This window comes from Atractosteus spatula, chromosome 14 (genome assembly GCF_055471065.1).
Source record: "Atractosteus spatula isolate fAtrSpa1 chromosome 14, fAtrSpa1.hap1, whole genome shotgun sequence".
Taxonomy (NCBI): domain Eukaryota; kingdom Metazoa; phylum Chordata; class Actinopteri; order Semionotiformes; family Lepisosteidae; genus Atractosteus; species Atractosteus spatula.
This window is the reverse complement of record NC_142719.1, coordinates 26,402,073-26,424,589: the sequence shown is the minus strand read 5'-3', so window position 1 is coordinate 26,424,589 and position 22,517 is coordinate 26,402,073. Positions and strand designations below refer to the sequence as shown.

At 37.9% G+C, this 22,517-nt stretch overlaps 2 protein-coding genes across 7 annotated transcripts in view; one reads left to right on the top strand and one right to left on the bottom strand.

Annotated features, from left to right (window-relative positions):
* Positions 1–446: 446 nt before the first annotated feature.
* LOC148820982 (organic cation/carnitine transporter 2-like) lies at positions 447–10,882 on the top strand. The gene is made up of 10 exons (XM_088931639.1): positions 447–854; positions 3,208–3,311; positions 3,422–3,576; positions 4,106–4,277; positions 4,379–4,505; positions 7,513–7,613; positions 8,920–9,134; positions 9,224–9,406; positions 10,400–10,535; positions 10,798–10,882. Exons 1-10 carry the CDS (start codon positions 447–449, stop codon positions 10,880–10,882), a joined length of 1,686 nt encoding a protein of 561 aa, XP_088787765.1.
* Positions 10,883–10,892: 10 nt separating this feature from the next.
* Positions 10,893–22,517, bottom strand: part of LOC148820980 (organic cation/carnitine transporter 2-like) — a 33,075-nt gene continuing 21,450 nt past the window's right edge. For 2 of the 6 annotated variants that reach the window (XM_088931637.1, XM_088931634.1), the window contains exons 2-10: positions 21,462–21,565; positions 20,193–20,347; positions 19,606–19,777; positions 19,065–19,191; positions 16,904–17,004; positions 15,337–15,551; positions 14,735–14,917; positions 13,801–13,936; positions 11,863–13,499 (exon numbers count right to left, since the gene is read on the bottom strand). In XM_088931637.1, the coding sequence (XP_088787763.1) occupies positions 13,409–13,499; positions 13,801–13,936; positions 14,735–14,917; positions 15,337–15,551; positions 16,904–17,004; positions 19,065–19,191; positions 19,606–19,777; positions 20,193–20,347; positions 21,462–21,565 (1,284 nt within the window). In that variant the 3' untranslated portion in view covers positions 11,863–13,408. Of the gene's footprint in view, positions 11,769–11,862; positions 13,500–13,800; positions 13,937–14,734; positions 14,918–15,336; positions 15,552–16,903; positions 17,005–19,064; positions 19,192–19,605; positions 19,778–20,192; positions 20,348–21,461; positions 21,566–22,517 lie in introns of those variants that run through there. The other 4 variants (XM_088931635.1, XM_088931636.1, XM_088931631.1 and 1 more) reach the window with 4 other exon arrangements.

Below are 22,517 nucleotides of genomic sequence, written 5' to 3'. Positions count from 1 at the left end.
GTAAACTTGTGTTCAAGATTCTGGCATGTTTAGCTCTGGGGAAAGTCCAGGACATACACAACTTGACAACAAGCTGATACCATTTCAAAGCCCACAACCCACATACACATTTTAAAATACAGATCTAACTGGAAGAAGCAGGTCACAAGGATTGTTTTCACAAGAAGTTTTCACATTTCACAAGAAACAAACACAAGAACCAGTAAGGATGTCCTTTGCCCTAACTAAAATCAGTAATACAGTACTGTATGTCAATGATTAATGACGAGAACATATGATGTAGTTCTCTTACTGTGATCTAGTAAAACATTTCATAGGCAGCAATAACTGTAAATACATAACAGTGAGATGTCCAATCTGGATAAAGCATTCTGTCAGCTGCTTTATGTAGGTGGCCTTACCCCATGATTTTATTAATAGAAACTTACAGTATCTCCCAGCTGTTGATGTTAGCTGTCACAATGAGAGATTATGATCAAATAACAGTTTTCCTGGGAGAGTGGGGGCGATTTCAGCAAATAGTGTTCTTTCTTCTTTGTGCAAGCACGATTCCAAATGGGTTTAGCGCATTTTCCATCGTGTTCTTGGGTGACACTCCAGCTCATAAATGCTTTATACCCGCGAGTGTGAATGTCAGTGCTGTATGGAGAAATTTTTCTATCCCCCTTGAAGAAGTCAATGGACAGAAACAACCCAGCAAGTGCAGAAGATACAGGCTGGATGTGATCAGAAATTTCTCTAATTTGAATTACATCCCAGGTGTGGATGTAAATGTTAGTGAGATAGAACAGGAGAGCTGTCTCAATGGGTGGGAATACAGTAAAGAGATGTACAAGTCCACTGTTGTAACAGAGGTAAGTGTACCAAAGTGCAAAGTGCTAAATTTTCAGTGAAGTGATCATGTTTTCCACTTTTGTTTTTTGAAATGTATTTAATATAGGATTTTAAGTGTTAAGGATTTTAAACTGCCAGCAAGGATAGTCAAGTTGTTAGTTCATGTACTGTATGAGCCCTGGAGACACATTAGAATGTGTCACTCACAGAGCCTGATGTGAAAATGGAGCTGGTGCCTTATACCCAAGATCAATTAAACCAGTCCAGGGGGGCTGATGGAGCATGAGATACTAGCAAGAAGAAGTCATTTGGCATATTTTTTTGTCAGCTAATTAACTTCCTAATATCATCCAGCCACAAATGAGAGTAGGTCTGTCAAGCTCATTGGTTTTAGTTATATAACCAGAAATGATCATGCTGGGAACATTCTCCAGAAACAGACAATTCAGAGCAAAATTACATTTCTTTGTGTGCTGAGAGAAAGCTGAAGTGTCTGGCAAAAAGCTGTACAAATTTAGGAAGAGGAGACAAACTTCACACAGAAAAGCACTGAAAGCTTGAATGTACAGTGCCATTGAAAGTCCCCCTTGGACTTTTTCACATTTTATTGAGTTACAGCATGGAACCATGATATATTTAGCTGAGAATATTTGCCACTCATCAACACAAAGTACTCTATAATGTCAAAGTAAAAAAAAAACTAAATTAATTAAAATAGAAAACAGAAAATAATTGAATGCATAAGTATTCACCCCCTTGCTTTGACACACCTAAATTACCTCTGAAGTAACCACTTCTTCTCCAAGTCACATAATTACTTGACTGGAGTCCACCTGTGTACAGTTGAGGCGTTTCATATGATTTCAGAATAAATACACCTGTGTCTGGGAGCTTCTACACTTAGTGCATTTCCAAGGAAACACTACTGTCACGCCCACCGCAGCCAGATGGCACTCCCACTCTGTCCTGTCCCTAGTTTCCTGTGCTTTGCTCTCCTTCCGGTGTCTCTCTCTCTCTGGGGCTATATATTTCCGGGTCTCTTATTCTCCTTTGCTCAGCATTGAAGTTCGGATGTCCTGAAACCCGCCTAGCACCAGGTCGCCCCATGTCCGCTACCTGAGGACATAGGTTTCTATACGGCATTTCCTGAACAGCTGAGCCCTGGCTAACCCCCATCTTGCTGCTACGCATAGGGTCTTTTTCGCTTTCCTGCCATTCCACGGTTTGTCCCTTCCGACATCTGTGACAACTACACCATGAAGACCAAAGAACATTCCAAGCAGATCCAAGACAAGGTTCTTGAAAAATACCAGTAAGGGGCAAGGATATAAGAACATTTCCAAGGCATTGAATATACCTCGAAGCACAGTGAAGTCCATTATTAAAAAGATAAGAAAATATGGAACAACTGTCAATCTGTCCAGTACTGGCTGTCCTCCAAAACTGAGTGCCCAGGCAAGAAGAGTAAGGGAAGCCACCAAGAGAACTATAGCAACTTTAAAGGAGGTACAGTCCTCTATGATAGATGGGAGAAACTGTGCATGAGACAACAATAGCACACACACTTCATAAATCTGTCTTGTATGGAAGGGTGGCAAGAAGAAATTGAACTTTATGTTTTGCGCCAACCTAACACAGCACATCACACTGAGAACACCATCCTTACAGTGAAGCATGGTGGTTGCAGCATCATGCTTTTGCAGATGCTTCTCTGCGGCAGGGACTGGATATATAAAGGATAGAAGGAAAAATGGATGGAGCTAAGTACAGAAAAATCCTGGAGGAAAATGTACTGCAATCCACAAGAGCACTGGGACTTGGAAGATGATTCATCTTCCAACAGGACAATGACCCGAAACGTACAGCAAAAACCACACTGGAGTGGCTTAAAACCAAAAAGGGTAATGTCCTGGCCCAGTCAAAGCCCAGACCTCAATCCAATTGAGCATCTGGGGAATGACTTACAAATTGCTAAAAACACGGTCCTCATTCAACTCGATGGAGCTTGAACAATTTTGCCAAGAAGAATGGGCAAAAATTCCAGTGTCAAGATGTGCAATGCTGATAGAGACTTACCTAAAGAGACTCACAGCTGTAATTGCTGCCAAAGGTGGTCCTACCAAGTATTAACTCTGGGGGGGTGAAATTTTTTTTATTTTTAATTATTTTAGGAAAATGTCTGGAAGAGTGGCAAAAATTCTCAGTTAAATACATCATGGTTCCATGCTGTAACACAATAAAATGTGAAAAAGTCCAAGGGGGGGTATAGACTTTCTCTAGGCACTGTATATATTTATATACTGTGTTATATGAATAATACTTTATTAAAAAAAACAACAAAAAACAACAATAATATTTAACTTTTTCTGTTAGTATGATCTTGTCTGCAACAACGAATGGAAAGAGCCTCTCACCTCTTCTATTTACTTCCTGGGAGTGTTGTGTGGGTCCTTTGTTTCCGGACAGCTCTCTGACAGGTAGTAACACTCTAAAGATCACAGTATTTTACTGTAACCTAAAAAAAAGGAACAGAAGCTAAGACTCTGTGTACCATCCCTAATTTTGATTTTGTTTCAACACTGAGCAGGTTTGGCAGAAAGCCAGTGCTATTTGCAACAATGGCAATACAGACTGTCTTCACTTTCATCCAAGTCTTTGCTCCATCCTGGGAGGTATTCTGCATATTGTTCTTCATCGTGGGACTGGGCCAGATTTCCAACTATGTGGCAGCATTTGTACTGGGTAGACTAATACTTTCCTGGCTTTGTGGTAGAAATATGTCTGTTGTTGTTAAGAGCAAAATATAATTTCCATTAATGATAGCTTTGTACTGAACCAAAAGATTGCACAAAGGAAGAATCTGAAAACAAATACACAAGCATTAACTAACAAAAAACCCACAGAGATGATTCAAATTCTTTTTCTCTTGCAGTGAGAAGATGCATAGTTTCACCTTTAATGTAGCTGTCAAGAGTGATGTACTGTAGACATGTCCTGACTGAGCTCTAGTTACTGTTTGGGCATTTGGCTTGGTTCTATTCATTTGGAGCTCTGCAGAACAAAACAGATGTACTGTATACTTTAAGGAGTAGAAGACATCCTAAAGGGATCCCAAGTATAACAGTAAAACATTTATAAAATAATCAACTGTTAATAGTAATATAATATAATATTACAAATATAAAACTATAATTTGACAGGAAGAAATACATGCACAATACAATCTACATTTTTAAAATATTTTTAACAAATATTTTCCAATTTTCTGCAGGTACAGAAATATTGACCAGGTCTTTGCGTGTTCTGTATTCGTCCCTGGGAGTGTGTATGTTCTTTGCATTTGGGTACATGATGCTCCCTTTGATGGCCTTCTTTATACGAGACTGGAGGACACTCCTGATTGCCTTGTCAATGCCTGGGCTCATCTATATCCCTTTGTGGTGGTAGGTCTCCTGTTTCGTGGCTGGTTGGAAATGGAAAAGAGTTTGGTTACGGGCTGGCACCCTTGTGCTAAGAACTTCTCTAACAGCCGTCTATGATGCAGGTTGATTCCCGAGTCACCAAGGTGGCTGCTGTCTCAGGGCAGAGTGGCAGAGGCTGAGGCCATACTGAGAGAAGCAGCAAGGAGGAATGGGATCACTCCCCCCGAAGTCATATTCCATCCATCAGAGGTAAACCTTGACCCCTTTTCTTTAAATGGAACATGAGATTAAATAGTTTTTCTGAAAATTTTTAAAAGGAAGTACTGAACAAAGTACTGCAGAAGTGGCGGTAAGAGGTAAGAGGATCACCAGGGAAGGTTTTAAGAGGAAGCAAATAAGGACATAGAAAATCGAGTTCTATGGGGACTCTGTTAAACCACGTTGTAGAGCTTGGTCTGTGGGTCTGGTCTGAACTTAGTTAGATCTCTTCATGTTAAAGCCTACAGACACCTGTGGTACGGCATCTTTTTTGCTGACTAGAAAGGGTATGTGACATTCTCTAACAGCTCAATTTCAGAATGTATATTCAGTCTTATTGTAAATCAGTGTAAGTCCTTTTACATTCTGCATTTAAATATATGTTCATTCTACTAGGCTCAAATGCAAATTTATGACAGCATTAAGTGTTGGTTCAAGTTTCTGGGTATAAAACACACAGAAAAGGCCAAAGCTTTAAATTTATTTGAGAATAAAGGTGTGTTTTTGTTCAACTCTCCTGTAGGCCTTTCTTTAACTTCAAATGCCAAAACTACACTGTGACTTCTTGCATTCCTACAGGGTAAAATCTACAGAGGAGTAAGGAATAAAATTTGGACACAGGTTGTATAGTGTTACTACATGTCACATTTCCTGATGTTGGCAGCGTCTAGTTTCAATGTCTTTTCTCAGTCTTAAGTCTCAATCTTCCCAGCAGCCATATCACCCTGCAATTCACAACTAGCAACCCCCTGAAGCTAAGCACATGTGTACCTGGTCAGTACCTGGATGGGAGACCTCCTGGGAAAAACAAGTTTTCTGCTGCAAGAGGTGCTAGCGTAGCCAGTAGGGGGCACACACCCTTTGATCTGTATGGGTCCTAATCCCCCAGTATAGTGATGGGAACACTATACTGTAAAAAGGTGCTGTCCTTCGGATGAGATGTTAAACTGAGGTCCTTAAAAATCCCAGAGTGTTTCTTGAAAAGAGTAGGGATGTAACCCCAGCATCCTGGCCAAATTTCCTATTGGCCTTTACCAATCATGGCCTCCTAATAATCCCCATCTATGAATTATCTTCATTACTCTTGTTCTCCTCCCCACTAATAGCTGATGTGTGGTGAGTGTTCTGGCACACTATGGCTGCCGTCGCATCATCCAGTTGGGGGCTACACATTGGTGGTGGTGGTGGTGGAGGGGAGTCCCCATTACTTGTAAAAAGCACTTTGAATGGAGTGTAAGCAATTATTAGTACAGTATAATTATTATTATTATTATTATTATTAAATCTGTGGACTGCCACTGATCCCTGGAGCAATACTGACCAGTCCCTGCTATAGCCTTACAGATTAAGTTGTATTCTTGTATGGACAGTTTATCCCACTATCTTGACCACATTAGACTCAATGTGTAAATTTGCTGTTAACTGTACACTTCTCACTACCATAAACAACACATTTTAATCACACATGCAAGTGATCTTTAATATCTGCTAAATACAACTATTAAATTTGTTTTCATAGCAATTAAATTATTCTCAAACATGCCAACAAATTAATGACATATGTGACAGTGTACAGTACAGTACTGTAGGTCTTTGGATTGATTTTTCACCAGCAAAAGGGTCAAGACCTCGAGAGGAGGTAGAGAGCCAGTGGGTAGTTGTCTGAAAACTTGGGTTCTTCTCTAAGATGAGAAAAGGGTGAGCCGTAAGGCTCAAAAGTAAAATATAGAAAAATTCTCTAAGGGTTTTGTAGATGAGAAGAGAGCACCTTAGCTGGGGAGCCAATGGCTTGGTTCTAAGACGATCGAACAGGACTTGTGTGAGAATGTAATATAGATTTAGAAGCTCAGGTGGTGCTGATAAAACACTCTCAAGCGACAACCAAGCAGAGAGGAACAACTAGCTATGATTGAACTTGCCATATCACCCTGCAGCTCACAACTGAAAGCCTACTGCTGCTAAGCAGGTGTGAGCCTGGTCAGTACCTGGACGGTAGACCTCCTGGGAGAAGAGGAAGAGGTGTTAGTGAGTCCAGTAGGGGGTGCTCACCCTGTGGTCTGTGTGGGTCCTAATGCCCCAGTATAGTAATGGGGACACTGTACTGTAAAGTAGGTGCTGTCCTTCAAATGAGAGGTAGAACTGAGGTCCTGACCATCTGTGTTCATTAAAAATCCCAGGGTGTTTCTTGAGAAGAGTAAGATTGTTATCCTGGTGTCCTTGCCAAAATTCCCATTGGCCTTTACCAATCATGGCCTCCTAATAATCCCCATCTGTGAACTGGCCTCGTCACTCTGTTCTCCTCCCCATGATAGCTGGTGTGTGCTATGGCTGCCATTGCATCATCCAGGTGGGGCTGCACATTGGTGGTGGTGGTGGAGGGGTGTCCCCATCCAATTATGAAATCAATTATTATTATTAATAATAATTAGAGAGCTACCTTAGTGGTGTTAGAGGCACTCTAGTGGTGAGCAGGGGAAGATTCCTGCCACTGTGACGCACATAGCACATACTGTACATCAGCAATGACCACGTAATTCAGACGCATATACAGTAGCACAGCCGGTGAATTTAATCAGTTTAAACCAGCAAAGTCAAATATATATGGATGTATCAAAAAGGCATTATGTTTCACAGTTTAGATTTTTCCAAAATAACTAAGGTCTTTTGTCTCTGTGAAAGCATCAAAGATCATTTTCTAAGTGACCGGGATTTTTTTCACATTCCAGTTAACAAAAATGGTTTGATATTTTAAGAAAAGTTTGAAAGTCATTTTCCAAGCAAACAAACAGGATAACCTGTTCTGAAATTAATTCCAGCTTTGGGTTACTTCATATGTTTATAAAGTAAACATACAGTAAATCATTTTCCTCCTTTTGGAGTTTACTGTGACAAGCACTAAGTTCTTGTAAATGTATTAAATTACACCTCTGACATTTATTTTATTGCCAAAAAAAGGCCTTTATGAAAATGTGAATTATACTTATATTCTTTTTTATAGGGTGAAGAGACTCAATCTAAAAAAGAGGATGCCAATAGCTTCCTTGATCTTCTAAGGACCAGAAACATTCGCCACACCACATTCATATTGTTTCTTGTGTGGTGAGCAACGAGGCATTTCTCTGGCTTTTTCCTCTTTTCTGGTCAATACCACTCAACTCCTCCCTCCCCTAAAATAAACAAAATCAACCTCGATTTGCCCATGATGATTTCTTTTCATTACTTCTTGAAAATCACAATTCCTGACTTTGAAGTTTTCAATATACCCTTTCCATGTTGGACTGTTTTCAGTGTGAGTGCAAGTTTGCACAGTGGTAAGGGACTGAAGAGAGAAAGTCCAACCGTTATTGTGCTGTAAAAACAATGAATTATAACCTTTTCCAAGAATCATAATCAGCAAGAGGGGGTGCTTCACAGCATGGAGAATCGGAATAAGAAGTACAAGCAGTGTTATCAGCTCCTTAAGTGATTACAGTCTATGAGCTTTGGTCATATTGAGTGATCACAGCTAGGCTGCCTTCACTGGCATGTTGAATCTCTTTGGACTAGAAAACAGCCTTTAAGACACATCATATGTAACTTTTACAGATCAACACTGTTGATTTAAGATTATTTATTCATGGATGATATTTAAATATCAAAATGCATATCATAATTTTGCTGCCATTAGTTCAATTATAATGCTAAACCTGGCTACAGGTCCTTCTGACATTTTCTGGCTGTTGGCATTTATCTTGTTAGTCAGCAATGAAATCTAATTGTTTCCAAAATCCATTTCGCACTTTTATTTTCTCCTTTTTAATCCAAAACCAAGATTACAACTGAGAGAAAGCATTAAAGAATGTAGCAGATTTATTGTTAGTAGCTGCCCTTAAAAATTATTGGAAATATGTCTGCAAAAGCCTTTCAGAGCAATTTGAATTGGGAATCTGAAAGTGAATTAATGAACTGAGAAACAGCAGTCTGCTGTTTAACTTTTTGTGGGGGGGGGTTTCTGTGAGTGCAAGAGACCGCGAGGTTATGATTTATGGAGACAGAAATATGAGAGACAATCAGACTACTTCGGTACACATGTGATATTAGCAGATATGATACCTGTTATTGCCAGGGACATTTACATGTCCCATTTGCTTTAAAATGGACAAAGTAAACTTGTACTCAAATAAGATATCTTTGCTATATTTATGTTCAGGTAGCTGATAAGGGATAGAGCTGTTTTTAATTTTATTTTAATAAAACAATATGGACCTTGTTAAAGAGATGTACTGTATAGTTTTTGGAAAAAAAACCACTGTAAATAAAATATGAAGGAGGAAAAAGAAAGTTTTTCAAAAATGTTAGGGATTAAGCCCCTTTTTGTCTGTTTTAGTATGCAGTATCTTGTTGCTAAGCAAGCTTTTTCTTTTAGGTGGACTTTAAGTATGGGATACTTTGGCTTGTCTTTGAACACGTCCCACTTACATGGAAATCCATATCTCAACTGCTTTATCTCTGCTGCTATTGAAATCCCTGCTTACACAATCACCTGGATATTCCTTCGATATTTGCCCAGGAGGCTATGCACCTCAGCTAGTATGATTCTCGGTGGGGGAGTGCTTTTCTTCATTCAGCTTGTACCACAAAGTAAGAAATGCATGTTGTCGACTTGCACAACTGGCCTGATGTTGACTGACTTGTTATTTATCTAAATATATTCTTCAATATTTTTCCAGGTTTACCCATCTTGGCTGTTACTCTGGAGATGGTAGGAAAGTTTGGCATGTCTATTGGAACAGCCCTAGTGTTTGCTTACACCGGGGAGCTCTATCCTACAGTATTAAGAAACACTGCTGTAGGATCCTGTACAATGGTCTCCAGAATAGGCAGCTCTATTGCTCCCTACTTTATCCATTTGGGTAAGATGGCAATGATACACTTCCTTCTAAGGGAACGTAGGGGGTTCAAATACACTTCCAGCTTGTCAAGTGGTTTAAAATGATTGTACCAACACTTTGCATTTTGCAGAGCATGTTTTTACTGTTTACAAAGACGGACGTGTCTGTCATTTCAGAGGAATGGAATCGAACGTTCCAGACCCCATCAAAGAATGTGACCTTGTCACCTCCGGCACAGATGCACCCTGTCTAGTTATAGGGCTGTTCAGAAATATATACATTTCCATTAAAGGACAAAAATTACTGTAATCTCTAGTGTTTGCTTGAATGGACAGTTTAAAAAAAAAGGTCACATTCTGCATGTACATTCCATAAGTACTGTACATGTTTAAATTATAAATTTACAATTGCCATCCAGGATTGAAGGTTTTGTAATTGATCAAATAATATTAAATTATTGTAAATGGGATCCTGCAATATACTGTATATATAGTATAGAATATTTATTATTATATTATTAGGTGTATATGAATATCTGTGCAGACAGAATACAAAAAGCATATAATATCTAAGCATCTCAGACATATATCAGATCTTGAAAATATAGCTGTAATGACAAATGACAGTGATCAAATGTCAGCCCTTGAGTCATAGAAATAACTTCATTATTGATGCTGTCAGTGTAAAATCTTTCGAATGAAACTTTGGCAGGCTTCATTGCCATTTCGAATGTCTCACTTACTTTTTTCAGTATTACCTTGCGCCTCACTGCTTTATGAGACGCAGAGGTACAAACCCCTACCGTGCCATTCATCAGGTGTGCTTGTTTATTAACAGATTAGGGCTAATTACTCATCTGGTGAATTGAAAGGGAAAGTGAATTGGCATGCTACTGTAGCACTTCAGTGATCTATCTTGCAGGAAAATCAGATTCCTGACTGAACCATCACATGACTTGATTTCTTTTCAGATGAACGAAGGATTTTGAGAACATGCAATCTTCTCTTTTGCTAGGCACAATTTCTAAGTACCTACCATACATTATTTTGGGAAGTCTCACTGTTCTTGCAGCTGTCCTCACCTTCTTTCTACCTGAAAGCTTCGGAAAGCCACTGCCAGAGACCATTGAGCAGATGCAGAAAAGAAAAGGGTGAGCAAATGGGAGATAAGTGCTTTCAAATTACTCTTTCCCGAGCCGACTTCTCATCCCCCTTGCTTTTGTGTAAATTGTATGAATTTATGTGGGAAGCAGACTTCAGACTTGAGGTCTGCTGAATCTCTTGGCAATTAATACATGATTTTTCATTTTATTTTTTGCTCTGATTCTGGGGACCACATTGTATTGTTAATAAGATCTATAATGATCAATCCAATTGTTATGTTTTTAATGTGTATTGTACGTTTCCACCCAGGTTAAAAACCAGAAATGCTTCAAATAAAAAGAAAGATTCAGCTGAAACAAGAGATCCTGAAGTCATTAAAGAGGAGCCAATTTGATAGAGTCAGTATTTTCCGGAAAGAGCTTAGTCTTCACATACTGCTACTGTACATGGACACTTTTCTACCTATATTTACAGTATGTTCTTATTGTAATGTTTATTATAATTAGTACAATGTCATAATACCGTATGTAATAAACATTCCTGTAAAATATGATAAATTATAATAGACTGTATTACAGTATAATATGCAATATTCACAATATTAGGACATGTCAGGACATTTACAGTATATAAGGTAAGGCTATCAATTTGAATATAGCATTTTTATCACAATTTTGTTTAACTTTCAAAAACAAGGGAAGCTATAGTTTTCGTGCATGGCCTAAATTACTCACATTTAAGCAAACAAAAAATAATGATACCTGTACTAAACAGAAATTTAAAATAAAATGAATTCTTGGTATAAAGTGTGCAGTTTGCATTCTTCTCTAACATCATGCACTTTTTGAAACTTGATATTTCCAAATACTTACACCACAGTTAATAGATTCAGGCATTCTTCCACTTTTCTTGAGGGATCTTCTGAACAATGCTTATGATTTATGAAATTATGTAATATATTTAATCATATTAAGCTTGTTTGTGTGAAGTTAAACAGTATGTTTGGAATCTGCAGAAATACAGTGCATTACATTTTGTTTAAATAGTGCAACATAGCAGCGCAATGGAGCTTGTATGTTCTCCTCATGTGCATGTAGGTTTCCTCCAGATTCTTCAGCTTCCTCCCACAGACCACAAGCCAGACTGGTACGTTAATTGGCTCCTGGAAAAACTGGCCCTGGTGTGAGTGTGTGTCTGTATCTGTATTTCTTGTGATGGACTGGCTTCCTGCCCAGGGTGTAACCTGCCTTGCGTCTGCTGCTTGTTGGGATAGGCTCCTACTAGGAAATGGATGGATGGATAGTTTACATGGTTTTACAGGCCATAAACAGTATATACAGGGAATATACAGTAGGGAATATAGGCACTCCATAATGTCTCAATTTTTTAATAAACATTTACATGTTTAAGATCAACTATTTTTTTCAAAAACATAGCTACACAAAGTGGATTAAATTCCATACTATAACATGAAGCATTACATTTATTTTACTATATTATATGAAAACAGAGATTAGCTAAGAACACATCAACAAGATGTGCAAAATGTATGGAAAGAAGTTTATTCAGTAGGTGGATAGTTTTCTTCTGAAACACTTACGTTTTTGTTTGTATATACTGTATGAAGATCTTCGCCAGCTCAAACACTAATGACACACACAACATTAACAATTAAATATACACCATTTTGTTTGCTCTAATACTGTACTGTATGTGTGTAAGACGGAGATGTTGAAGATAAAACAAAGTAAGAATGCTCCTTCTGGAACTAAAACCCATTATTATTAATGATTATTATATTTTTAGCATTGACTTTCTCGGAATTCCTGGTATACCATCAGGAGAAATTTATAAACACATTAACCATAAATACAATTTTATGAAACATTAAAATAATTCTATAAAATATTTCTGAGGTTAACAATTAGAGCTGTTATGAAGGAAAGTTTACCGATCCACTGAGTGGAACATATGGCATTTACAGTACGCGTCATGACGGCATCCTTCGGCTGGCGGTTGCCCTGGGAAAGCATCACATTCTCACAAGAGCTCACGGTTTTCCAGGGTTTTACTGCTCTGACCAGATCACCCTTTTGTGATCTGTGTTAATGAGCTTATTCCTGCTTTTCCCACTTTTCTATATAAAGCCGAGGCGCTGCTTTGACGGCACTTCCGTCATTTTTCACAGCAGCATTTCTCTTGCATTTGTGTTCTGACAAATCACCCCCCATTATGAAAATGTTTTCTTTACTGCTGATTAAAATAATTCATTTAACATTATTTAAAATTATGCAGAATATTTAAATTCATATGCATAATAAGGTAGGTGTTAACATTACTGTTTGAACTGCCGACCTTAAAATGTTTCAGACACATTCAGTGACGTACTTCCCAAATACTTAAAGCACTAAGACTTATCATAATATAATCCTTACTCCGAGGTAGACAAAGTCACATTTGAGGCAATTTTTCTATTTGATTGTGACACATTTAAGATACAGTATAAGCTCTAAAACCAACATGAAGTTAAATCAAATATTCCAGATCACTGATTTATGGTGATTCCAAATCACCATAAAATGGTTACTGGCAAAACTTGTACTGCTTTAGAGGTAAGGCTTCAATGAAGGGCTAAAATATTAATTTCTTTCCTTGTCAGATATTAGCTTAATTGTCATAAACTGCCTATTCAGTGCAGCACAACGTATAATATCTTAGATTCAATAAAATATTAAACTGTTATTATGTGCCTGTCTCTCCATATTTCTGAGTAGAATACAACAAAACTTCTATACTGTATGGTCAGTACAGTCAAGTGTATCAGAACATGTTTTCCCTGAATTGTGCTCATGGCACTGTGTATAATGTATAGACTTGGACTTGGTTTGTCCCAAGGATTCAAAGTTCCAAAAGGATCCCATCACAGTGTCTCAGTTTTGAAAACCGCAGAATTATTTGGTTCCACTTCAACTCTATCGTTAAGATTATAAGACGTTTTTCTCCTCTTACACCTAAAGAGGAAAAAAACGGTAAAATAAGTTGTTCCCTGACATGATTTTAAACTTTCATTTAGAAAACAAAAAAGGTGCAAGGAGCCAATTAAAAAAAATTATAAGCCTTATGTAAAGAACATTATAATATCTGAATAACACCATGAGTGTTTTAATATTTCTAAAGTACGAAATCTGAAAATAATAGATATTATGATGCCTTTCCACATGTAACTTGAAAATGATAAAGCTGACAGCATTTTAGCAAACAATTTTTAAACAAATTCTCAACAGACCTTCACAGTCAAAAAAGACATCTTACCATGTTATTTTCTGCATTTGTACAATGGTGTCAGGGAGAGGCATTCCAAAACTTTCAGGTAACAGAAGGGCCAGTACCCCTGAGAAAACTGTCAGACTTCCCATCAGAATGTAAGGCAAAAACTTGTCATGAGATCCTGTGAAACAGAACCAGATCCTGAAATCAACACACCTACAGGTACACTTCATAAGAAAATTATTATTTTTTTTAAGATCACTTTATTGGTCATATACAGTACAATTTGTTCTATTTGGAATTTGTCTTTTCGCATTCCCCAACTTGCTCTCCATGAGACACACAGACAGGGAGAGAATCTGGGGGTCAGAGCACAGGGTCAGCCATTTATATGGCACCCATGGTGTAGTTGGGGTTAAGGGCCTTGCTCAGGGGCCCAACAGAGTAGGATTCCTCTGCTGGCAGCAGGATATGAAACGGCAACCTTCCATCCACAGGCGCAGATCCTTAGCCACAAAGTCACCGCACCGTCCCCATAATGGAAAACTGTCTGTATTTTAACATATGAAGCTTTGTGGGAAGACAAAATTCATTATAACTAAGCTTGATCATATTTATTTTGTACTTTGCTACTGAATTGATGGTTAAAATTAGCACTTACTGAATAAAAGAATTAACCACATGTTTTTCATCCTTATTTTTCAGTTCCAGGTACTGAAAATGGTCAAAATAATTGTTTGTCAAACTTAAAATGACCACCTTTTTAATTCACTGAAAAAAACACACTGATAGAGTAAGAAAGTGCTGTACAGCATGAATACAGTATTTAGTTCAGATTGGAACAACGACTGTATTAGCTTTGCTGCAAATAAATATACAGTATACAGTACCAATATCAAGATAATTCCCCAGCGTGGGCTTTGTATCTTTTTTCTTGTGAAAGCTGTTAATAAGAAGTGTACACGGATTAAAGATTTACCCATGTAGGTGAAGTAGGGAGCAATGATGCTCCCTATTCTGGAAAACATGGAACAAGCTCCCACAGCCATGTTCCTCACCACTGTGGGGTACAGCTCGGCTGTGAACGCATAAACTATGGAAAATGCAGATGTCATTCCAAACTTCCCCAGCATCTCTAGAGCGATTGCTAAGGAAATTAAATCTGAGAAAATAAAAAAAAAATAAAAATTACTTTAATGCCACTAAAAAACATACAGTCAAAAGAAGAAGGATTTTTTTAAAGTACCTAATTGATATTTTTTAGCATTCATTATTTGCTTAAATGAACAAATCAAAGCCTTTCCTTGCTCTTGGAAAGCTGGAGATTTATAGAGCCCTGCAAAAACTGCTGGACAGCAGCTCTTGACGAAGAGTGTTGGGCATCCCTGTCCTTTCTCAGGCTTTTATATGAAACTCTATTCAGAACAACTAATAACATGTTAATTGGTTAGTTTATGAACCAAAACTGGATGGATTTAAAAAAAATCCAAAAACAGATTTTCCAATATATATTCCAGATATGTTTTGGGATATGTCTAGGATTACTGTAGCAGTGCCAATATTTGTGGCTTAAAGTCTTACTTTGTGGTATAAGGTGAATGAAAAGAAGCACTCCTCCTCCTAAGGAAAGTGTGAAGAAAAGGCATAATCGCCTTGAACAGAACCGGAGGAGCAGCCAAGCAGCAGAATATGCTGGGACTTCAATGGCCGCAGAGAAAAAGCAGTTGAGATAGGGGTTTCCATGCAAGTTGGAAGTGTTCAGTGATAAGGCAAAGTATCCCATAGATAGTATCATCCTGAAAAGAAGAAGGCAGGGGTATTTTTAGGTTTGGAGTACACAGTTTGCAAACTTTTGTACAATGTCAGAAAAATCCTCACTTAGCTTTAACTTGGTTAAAAACAATAAACACTTTTCTGACATACTGTAGTGAGCCTGACTGCAGGAACGGGTGTTGAATTCCCCCCATGTGTATCAGGTGTTTCTGAAGAGATAAGGGCCTAAAGAGTATCAATATTAATGTCATGTGAAAATTAATATAAATACAGTACCTGCTTCCTACATTGCTGAACTCTTCCCTAATGACAGGACTGTGTAAACAGTCTGACATATGGCTCCCTTTTCCCGCACAAACAGTTGTCCTGTATGACTTCAGATTTTGAGGAGGCATTAACTGGTTATCTGATCTAATATCATCATGGACACACCAATTATTAAAAAGTAGAAAATTATGATAGATTGTACATAAATGAGAACAGAAAAATGACTGTTTTTTAATTACTTTGTAAAAGTGGTGATTTTCTCCTCTATATTTAGCTACAGTATATGTAGCTATGTATAGCTATATGTAGCTATATTTAACTACACTGCTCATATCTGTAACCAAAGCAAGCAGTCTGGGCGCTGGTTCAGTTATGCTGTGTATGTTTCAGGAAGGGATGAATGGCGGTGCAGTGGTTAGCATTGCTGCCTCATTGTGATGGGGCCCTAGGTTCAATTCCTGGGTTATTTGAACCCTAGAGGTAATACTACAGGTGCTATCTGCATGGAGTTTGCATGTTCTCCCCTTGTGTGTGGGTTTCTTCCAGGCGTTCTCCACCCACAGTCCAAAAGCACGCAGACAGGTTAATGGGTTTCTGTAAACTGGCCCTGGTGTGAGTGTGTGTTTGTTTGTGTCTGTGTGTGCCCTGTGATGGACTGCTCATCCAGTGTGTATCCTGCCTTGTGCCTGTTGTTTGCTGGAATAGGCTCTGGGCCACCATGAAGCTGCATTGGATAAGTGGTTATTGAAAGTAATGTGATATGTGATGTTTCAGGATTTGAGGGAAACTCCACTCTGCATTTCACACATAAAATGTACAGCTTTGCCCTCCCATCCAATAGTTCACCTAATTATTTCAAGACTTACTTCCAATCTCTTCCCTATATGACTTTTTCATGATGTCCAAAATCAGTCCCTTCCCAGTCATTTTAAAATGGTACAGTGAAATAGTGTGTCTTGTGTTTTGTATGTGTTGTCTTTTTTTGTTCTGTTTTTGAAATTAAATACAAAATGTTCATAAAAAAGCAACTGAAAAGGCCATTGATTGCCAACAAGGTAGAACAGAACAGAATAAGTTCAGCATTATACAGTATGATTCTGGTACTTACCACACAAGACACAACACAACAGTGACGCAGCAGATGTTACTGGTCCTCAGAAGATCAAAGACATTGTGAGGACGAGCTGTTTCAGAAGTCGTTTCATTAGCCTAGAGAACACATGTCGTAAAACAACTTAGACCTGTACTTTTGGTGTCCTACACATTGTTCTATATATTAAATAAAATGTCAAATATGTTGAGCGAACATGTGGCTCTTTTGTATAATGCATCATAAAATTGTTTCCCCATCATTTCTGAACAACATATTGTGCAAAAATAATTTTGACAGCTGTTTGTATAAAACAGATATAAAAAATATTTGATTAAATACAATGCATATCCAAGATAAATCTTTTCAATATTTTTTAGCGATATTGCAGGGGTTCAAATGAGGCTGCAGTGAAAAAGGATTGACATTGGTTACTGCACAATGTTTGTCTTTTGCCATGAATGACAAAAGAATTCCTGACCCCACATGGTCTTAATGTTCAACTAAGAAGCACTTCAGACTATTGGGAATATTCTTGTGTGAGCCTCTTAGCATCTCTACTGGAGTTGAATGCCCCATTCATGCCTGACAACTATTTTATTATTATTACTACATTAATAAATCTATCCAGACATCCATTTATGGGTTTCATTCATCTCAGGGTTACAGTGGCCCAGAGCCTATCCTGGCAAGCATCTTGGACAGTAACTCACTCCATCATTGTGTCGCACACAAAGACACATAAACAGACGCACTCACACCCACAACAAGGCCATTTCTCCCAGAAGCCAATTAACCTGCCAGTATGTTACGACAGTGGGACTGTGGACAGAGGGAAGAAACTGGAACACCCGGAGGAAACCCATGTGGACACATGGAGAACATTAAAACTCCCTCCACCCAGACAGCACCAGGTCTGGAATTGAACCCAGGGTTCCAGTGCAGAAAGACTAACCACTGTGTCACCTTTCTGCTCAACAATATAAACATAAATATTTTTTATTCATATGGTTATATCTCCATCTACAAATGCCTTTCCATGGGAGATCTGATCATTTATTGAAATGTTCTGACAACAAGTTAAAAAAGAAGAAAAAAACATTAAAAAAAGTTTATGTAAGGAGTTGGGAGAAAACAAAATGAAACACCACACACACACACAAAATTATGCGGCCTTAACCCATCACCTTAAAAATTCAGACCAAGGCTTGAGAAATACACTGATTCGCCAAACTAATTCTTCTCAAAAAAGTACTTCACCAACTCTCTCACATTAGACTCCAACTACTCCACCCCCTAAGTCAGGCTACAGCCTCACTTGCGTTCAGATTAGCAATGACACTATCAAACATTATCAAGCTATTTAAGCTATTTAAACCCGAAACAAGTAGTGTATAATGATGACAACGTAAGGAGAAACATTCATAACACTCTTGATCACTACTTGAACACTAATTGATACAGGGCACTGTTACAATATTGACTGTGTGTTTGTAACAGTGCAGTATTTGTGCTCATGTGAAATGTATGCCAGGGTTTGTGTTGTTTGATGCTAATTGTATCCTTCCCTTTTCATCCACGTGCCTCACACGCTAGTGATGATTGTTACAACAATGTGGGATTTAGGATTCAGACAAACTGTATGCAAACTTTACAAGTGTCTGTTTCATTTGTAATGTTCTGTGATAATCTCAGTGACTCTGTCACTCCAGATATAAAGGAGTCTTTTCGATTTCCTTTTTTCTGTTCAATTTCTTTTAAGCATTTGAAGAGAAAAATTGTAAAGATACCTCACAGCTGTTGTGTGAGGAATGATCTTGACTGCTTATACTTGCATTGAACATAATTACATGTAACAGCACTGATATGCAAAGTCTAAGAAATGAATCTCTAACAAACCAGCTTTGGTACTGTTCACTTAACTGGCCCAGAATACACCTGCCACAGAAGAAATTACAACTCTTAGAATCAAATATTTTATAGGCCATGCTAAGTACTGTACTCTAATCACACGACAATTTCTTGTATACTACTCAGTGGTCAACAAGTGAAACACTATTTTCTGCAGATGTTTTTTTGTCTCTTAATGGAATAAAAGATGTGCTTCCTGAAATGGAAATTGGCCAAATTTTTGAAGCAATAGTTTGTTCAGTGGAACAGAGATGAGGAAGGTCCCTACCTGAATAGGATGGAATATGGCATCTGGTGCAGTGATCCTGTTCATTCTGGCAGCCTTTCTCAGTATGACTTCAGCTTCCTCCACTCTGCCCTGAGACAGCAGCCACCGTGGAGACTCAGGAATGAACCTGCATCACAGAAAGCTGTTAGAAATGATTAACCCCATCTACTTAACGGTAAGGATAGAATATTACATAATGAGCACAAGAATTTGAAACCACAAAAGCTAGCTAAACTATACAGTGATGGGTTGCTGCCATGTCAACGGTTATATGTTAGCATTGGATTTTTTCAGCAATTTGAAGGAAAACAAATTAAAAATAATAAATTATAAAAATGAAAACAATCGTTAAGTGTAAAACAATGAAACATCTGTGACTGATGTGTGCAAATCATTGTGGAGACGAAGCATGCAAAGTAAAGGTATGAATGACCTTACATTTTAAGGATCTAGATTCCTGGTTAATAGAGCAATTAACATCTGTAATTTTGCTAAAACAGGATTAGAAAGTAAATGAAACCCGTATATAATATAGACCTACCACCACAGAGGAATGTAGAGCAGCCCAGGCAAAGTTAAGGCCAAGACCAGCATCCTCCAGCCTCTTATAAAAAATGCCAACAAAGGCAATGCCATGTATCCAAATGCAAAGAAAATGCACACTCCCAGAGTAGAATAAATAATACGAATGGATTTGCTTAATATCTCTGTTCCTGTTGACAGACAATACATTTTCTTTAACACTTTAAACATATTTGAACCAATTTGAATACAGTATGTCTAAATATGTTTGATAACATGATAATGACTGTGAAATTAGTATATTTTATATCAGCACCAACCTACTTTGCTTATAGTCAATTAAAAGCATAATTAAGGTATTCATGATTTAAAGGCCATTCTCTCACTACTTGTAGTTTTCAGATTTAAACTATAGTCCAGCACAGTACCAAACACAGCTGTTTCTCAGATGCCACAGTTGGAAATACAAATTGCAATACTGCTCTGTTCCTTTAACACAAGATTGGTAGAGACATTCAGAACTGATGCGGTTAAAACAGAAGCAGGTGGAATGATTGCACTAACTGAGCAGCGGGTTTCAAAATGGGAGGGAGATCAGCTGCATACCCAGTACAAACGCTGTCACATAGTTGGAGATGTGTCCCATCCCCACAATGAAAAACAACAAGCAGAACACCACCCATGATGGAGAGAAGACCAGGATAAAGCTGAAAAGAGTCTGAACTCCCATTGTAGCAAACAGAATTAGTTTCCTTCCAAACCTACAAAATAAGAAATAATAACTTAATACTCACAATTAAAAGGATGATTCAGGGCCAAGGATAAATGCAATTTCATTTGCCAAGTGAAACAAAATGCACAAGGTAAACAGTCATTGAAGTAGCAAACAATCATTCAAATCAATTGTACGCTTGTTCTGAAACATTAAATTGCACTATACAGTTCATGTGAAAGCACAAACAGTGCCAATAGTCATATCACCCTGCAACTCACAACTGGCAGCTGATTGAAGCTAAGAATGTTGGAGCCTGGTCAGTACCTGGATGGGAAACCTCCCAGAAAAAACAAGTTTTCTGCTGGAAGAGGTGTTAGTGGGGCCAGTAGGGGATGCTCACCCTATGGTCCGTGTGGGTCCTAATGCTCCAGTATAGTGACAGGGACACTATATTGTAAAAAGGCAATATGCTTCAGATGAGATGTAAAACCAAGGTCCTGACTGTCTGTGGTCATTAAAAATCCCATGTTGTTTTTTAAAAAGAGTAGGGGTACTATCCTGGTGTTCTGGCCAAATTTCGCACTGGCCTTTACCAGTCATGGCTTCCTAATAATCCCCATCTATGAATTGGCCTCATCACTCCATTGTTCTCCCCACTGACAGCTGGTGTGTGGTGAGCGTACTGTGTGCACTATGGCTGCCGTTGCATGATCCAGGTGGGGCTGCACATTGGTGTTGATGGAGGGGAGTCCCATTACCTGTAAAGCGCTTTGAGTGGAGTGTCCAGAAAAGTGCTATATAAGTGTAAGCAATTATTATTATTATTGAAGTACAGAACTGCACACAGACTTAGAAAATATATTGTAAAATGTACTGCTATGACATTAAACATATATTGCAATTTCAGATAAAACTTATAAATATAAAACAACATTACAAATTACAAAAATGGTTACAAAGACAACCGTTTTTGGATTTATAAGGACTATACTGTACCATCTGCTAAATAAAAGAAGCTGAACCAAGTGCAGGGCTGGGTGAGATCAGAATTGCTGGTTGCCTTGGAGCTGCAGGAGAGTACTGAATTTCAAACAACCGACAAATTAGAGATACCAAATGAACGTGACAGTTTACTGAACAGAACAGTGTTCAAGTATTACCTGTCAGACAGCTGCCCAGACACAAATGTTCCAGTTAGTACGCCAAAGAATAAGATGGAGGATGTCAGAGGGGCTTTCCATTCATTTTCACAGACAAGGTCCCACTGCAAAGACAATATTTAGTTACTGTATTATAAGGTACTTTACTTACTGGTATCTGAAAAAAACTGAAGGAGATGGTAATATCCATAACATTTCTCTTACATTTCCTGCATTTCCACAGTACTCTAATAATACCTTTATAAATTTTAAAAGACTATTTTTATAAATTTTAAGAGACTAATTTGTTGCCTAAAGAAAAACATACTTGATTTCTAGTATTTTTTAACCATTGCACAGTTATTGGAAGAACGTACTCAACCATGCTGTCAAAGTTGATACCCTGGCTTCTTTCAAGAAACAGCCAAATGAGATCCTGGAATATTGTAGCTACTAGCAACCAAATGAACTTCAAGGACCTGTAATCTTTCTTATGCTCTTATAGAAAGTGCCTTTTCTATAAGTAGCTTAAAGAATATTAACAAAATTAAACACTAACTTGTTCTGTGTACCATTTTACATGGGTGGCATTATTTTCTGTATCACTGTAAGTTCATGGAAATGGTTGACAGAAATAAATTACTGATCCAGAATGGGGAATGTTAAAGGGCCATAGAGTAATTTGAAACCTTGCAAAATTATACACAAAAAAAAACTAAAAAAGGCAACAGCACATAGTTTTGTGAGCACAGCGCACAAATGATACAGAGGCTGCACAATGCGACCTGATGCAATGCAAGTCTTAGTAGCACTTTCTTAATCAGAGACACCTGTTAACCATGCATTACTGTAGCTATGTACAGTATGAACAATACAGTCGCACTTAACAGAATTAGGAAAAATTTAATTTAAAGACTGGGTAGTCTACCTTTTGTCAGAAATACCTTCATGAGTACAGCATGTATTAGTCATTTACACATGTGTTTCCTACTATGATCTATTACCACAATTTATCTTATGCAGTGCAGTAATGATTTAATTACTGACATAAGAAATGTGGAGTGTTTTTTTCTTAGC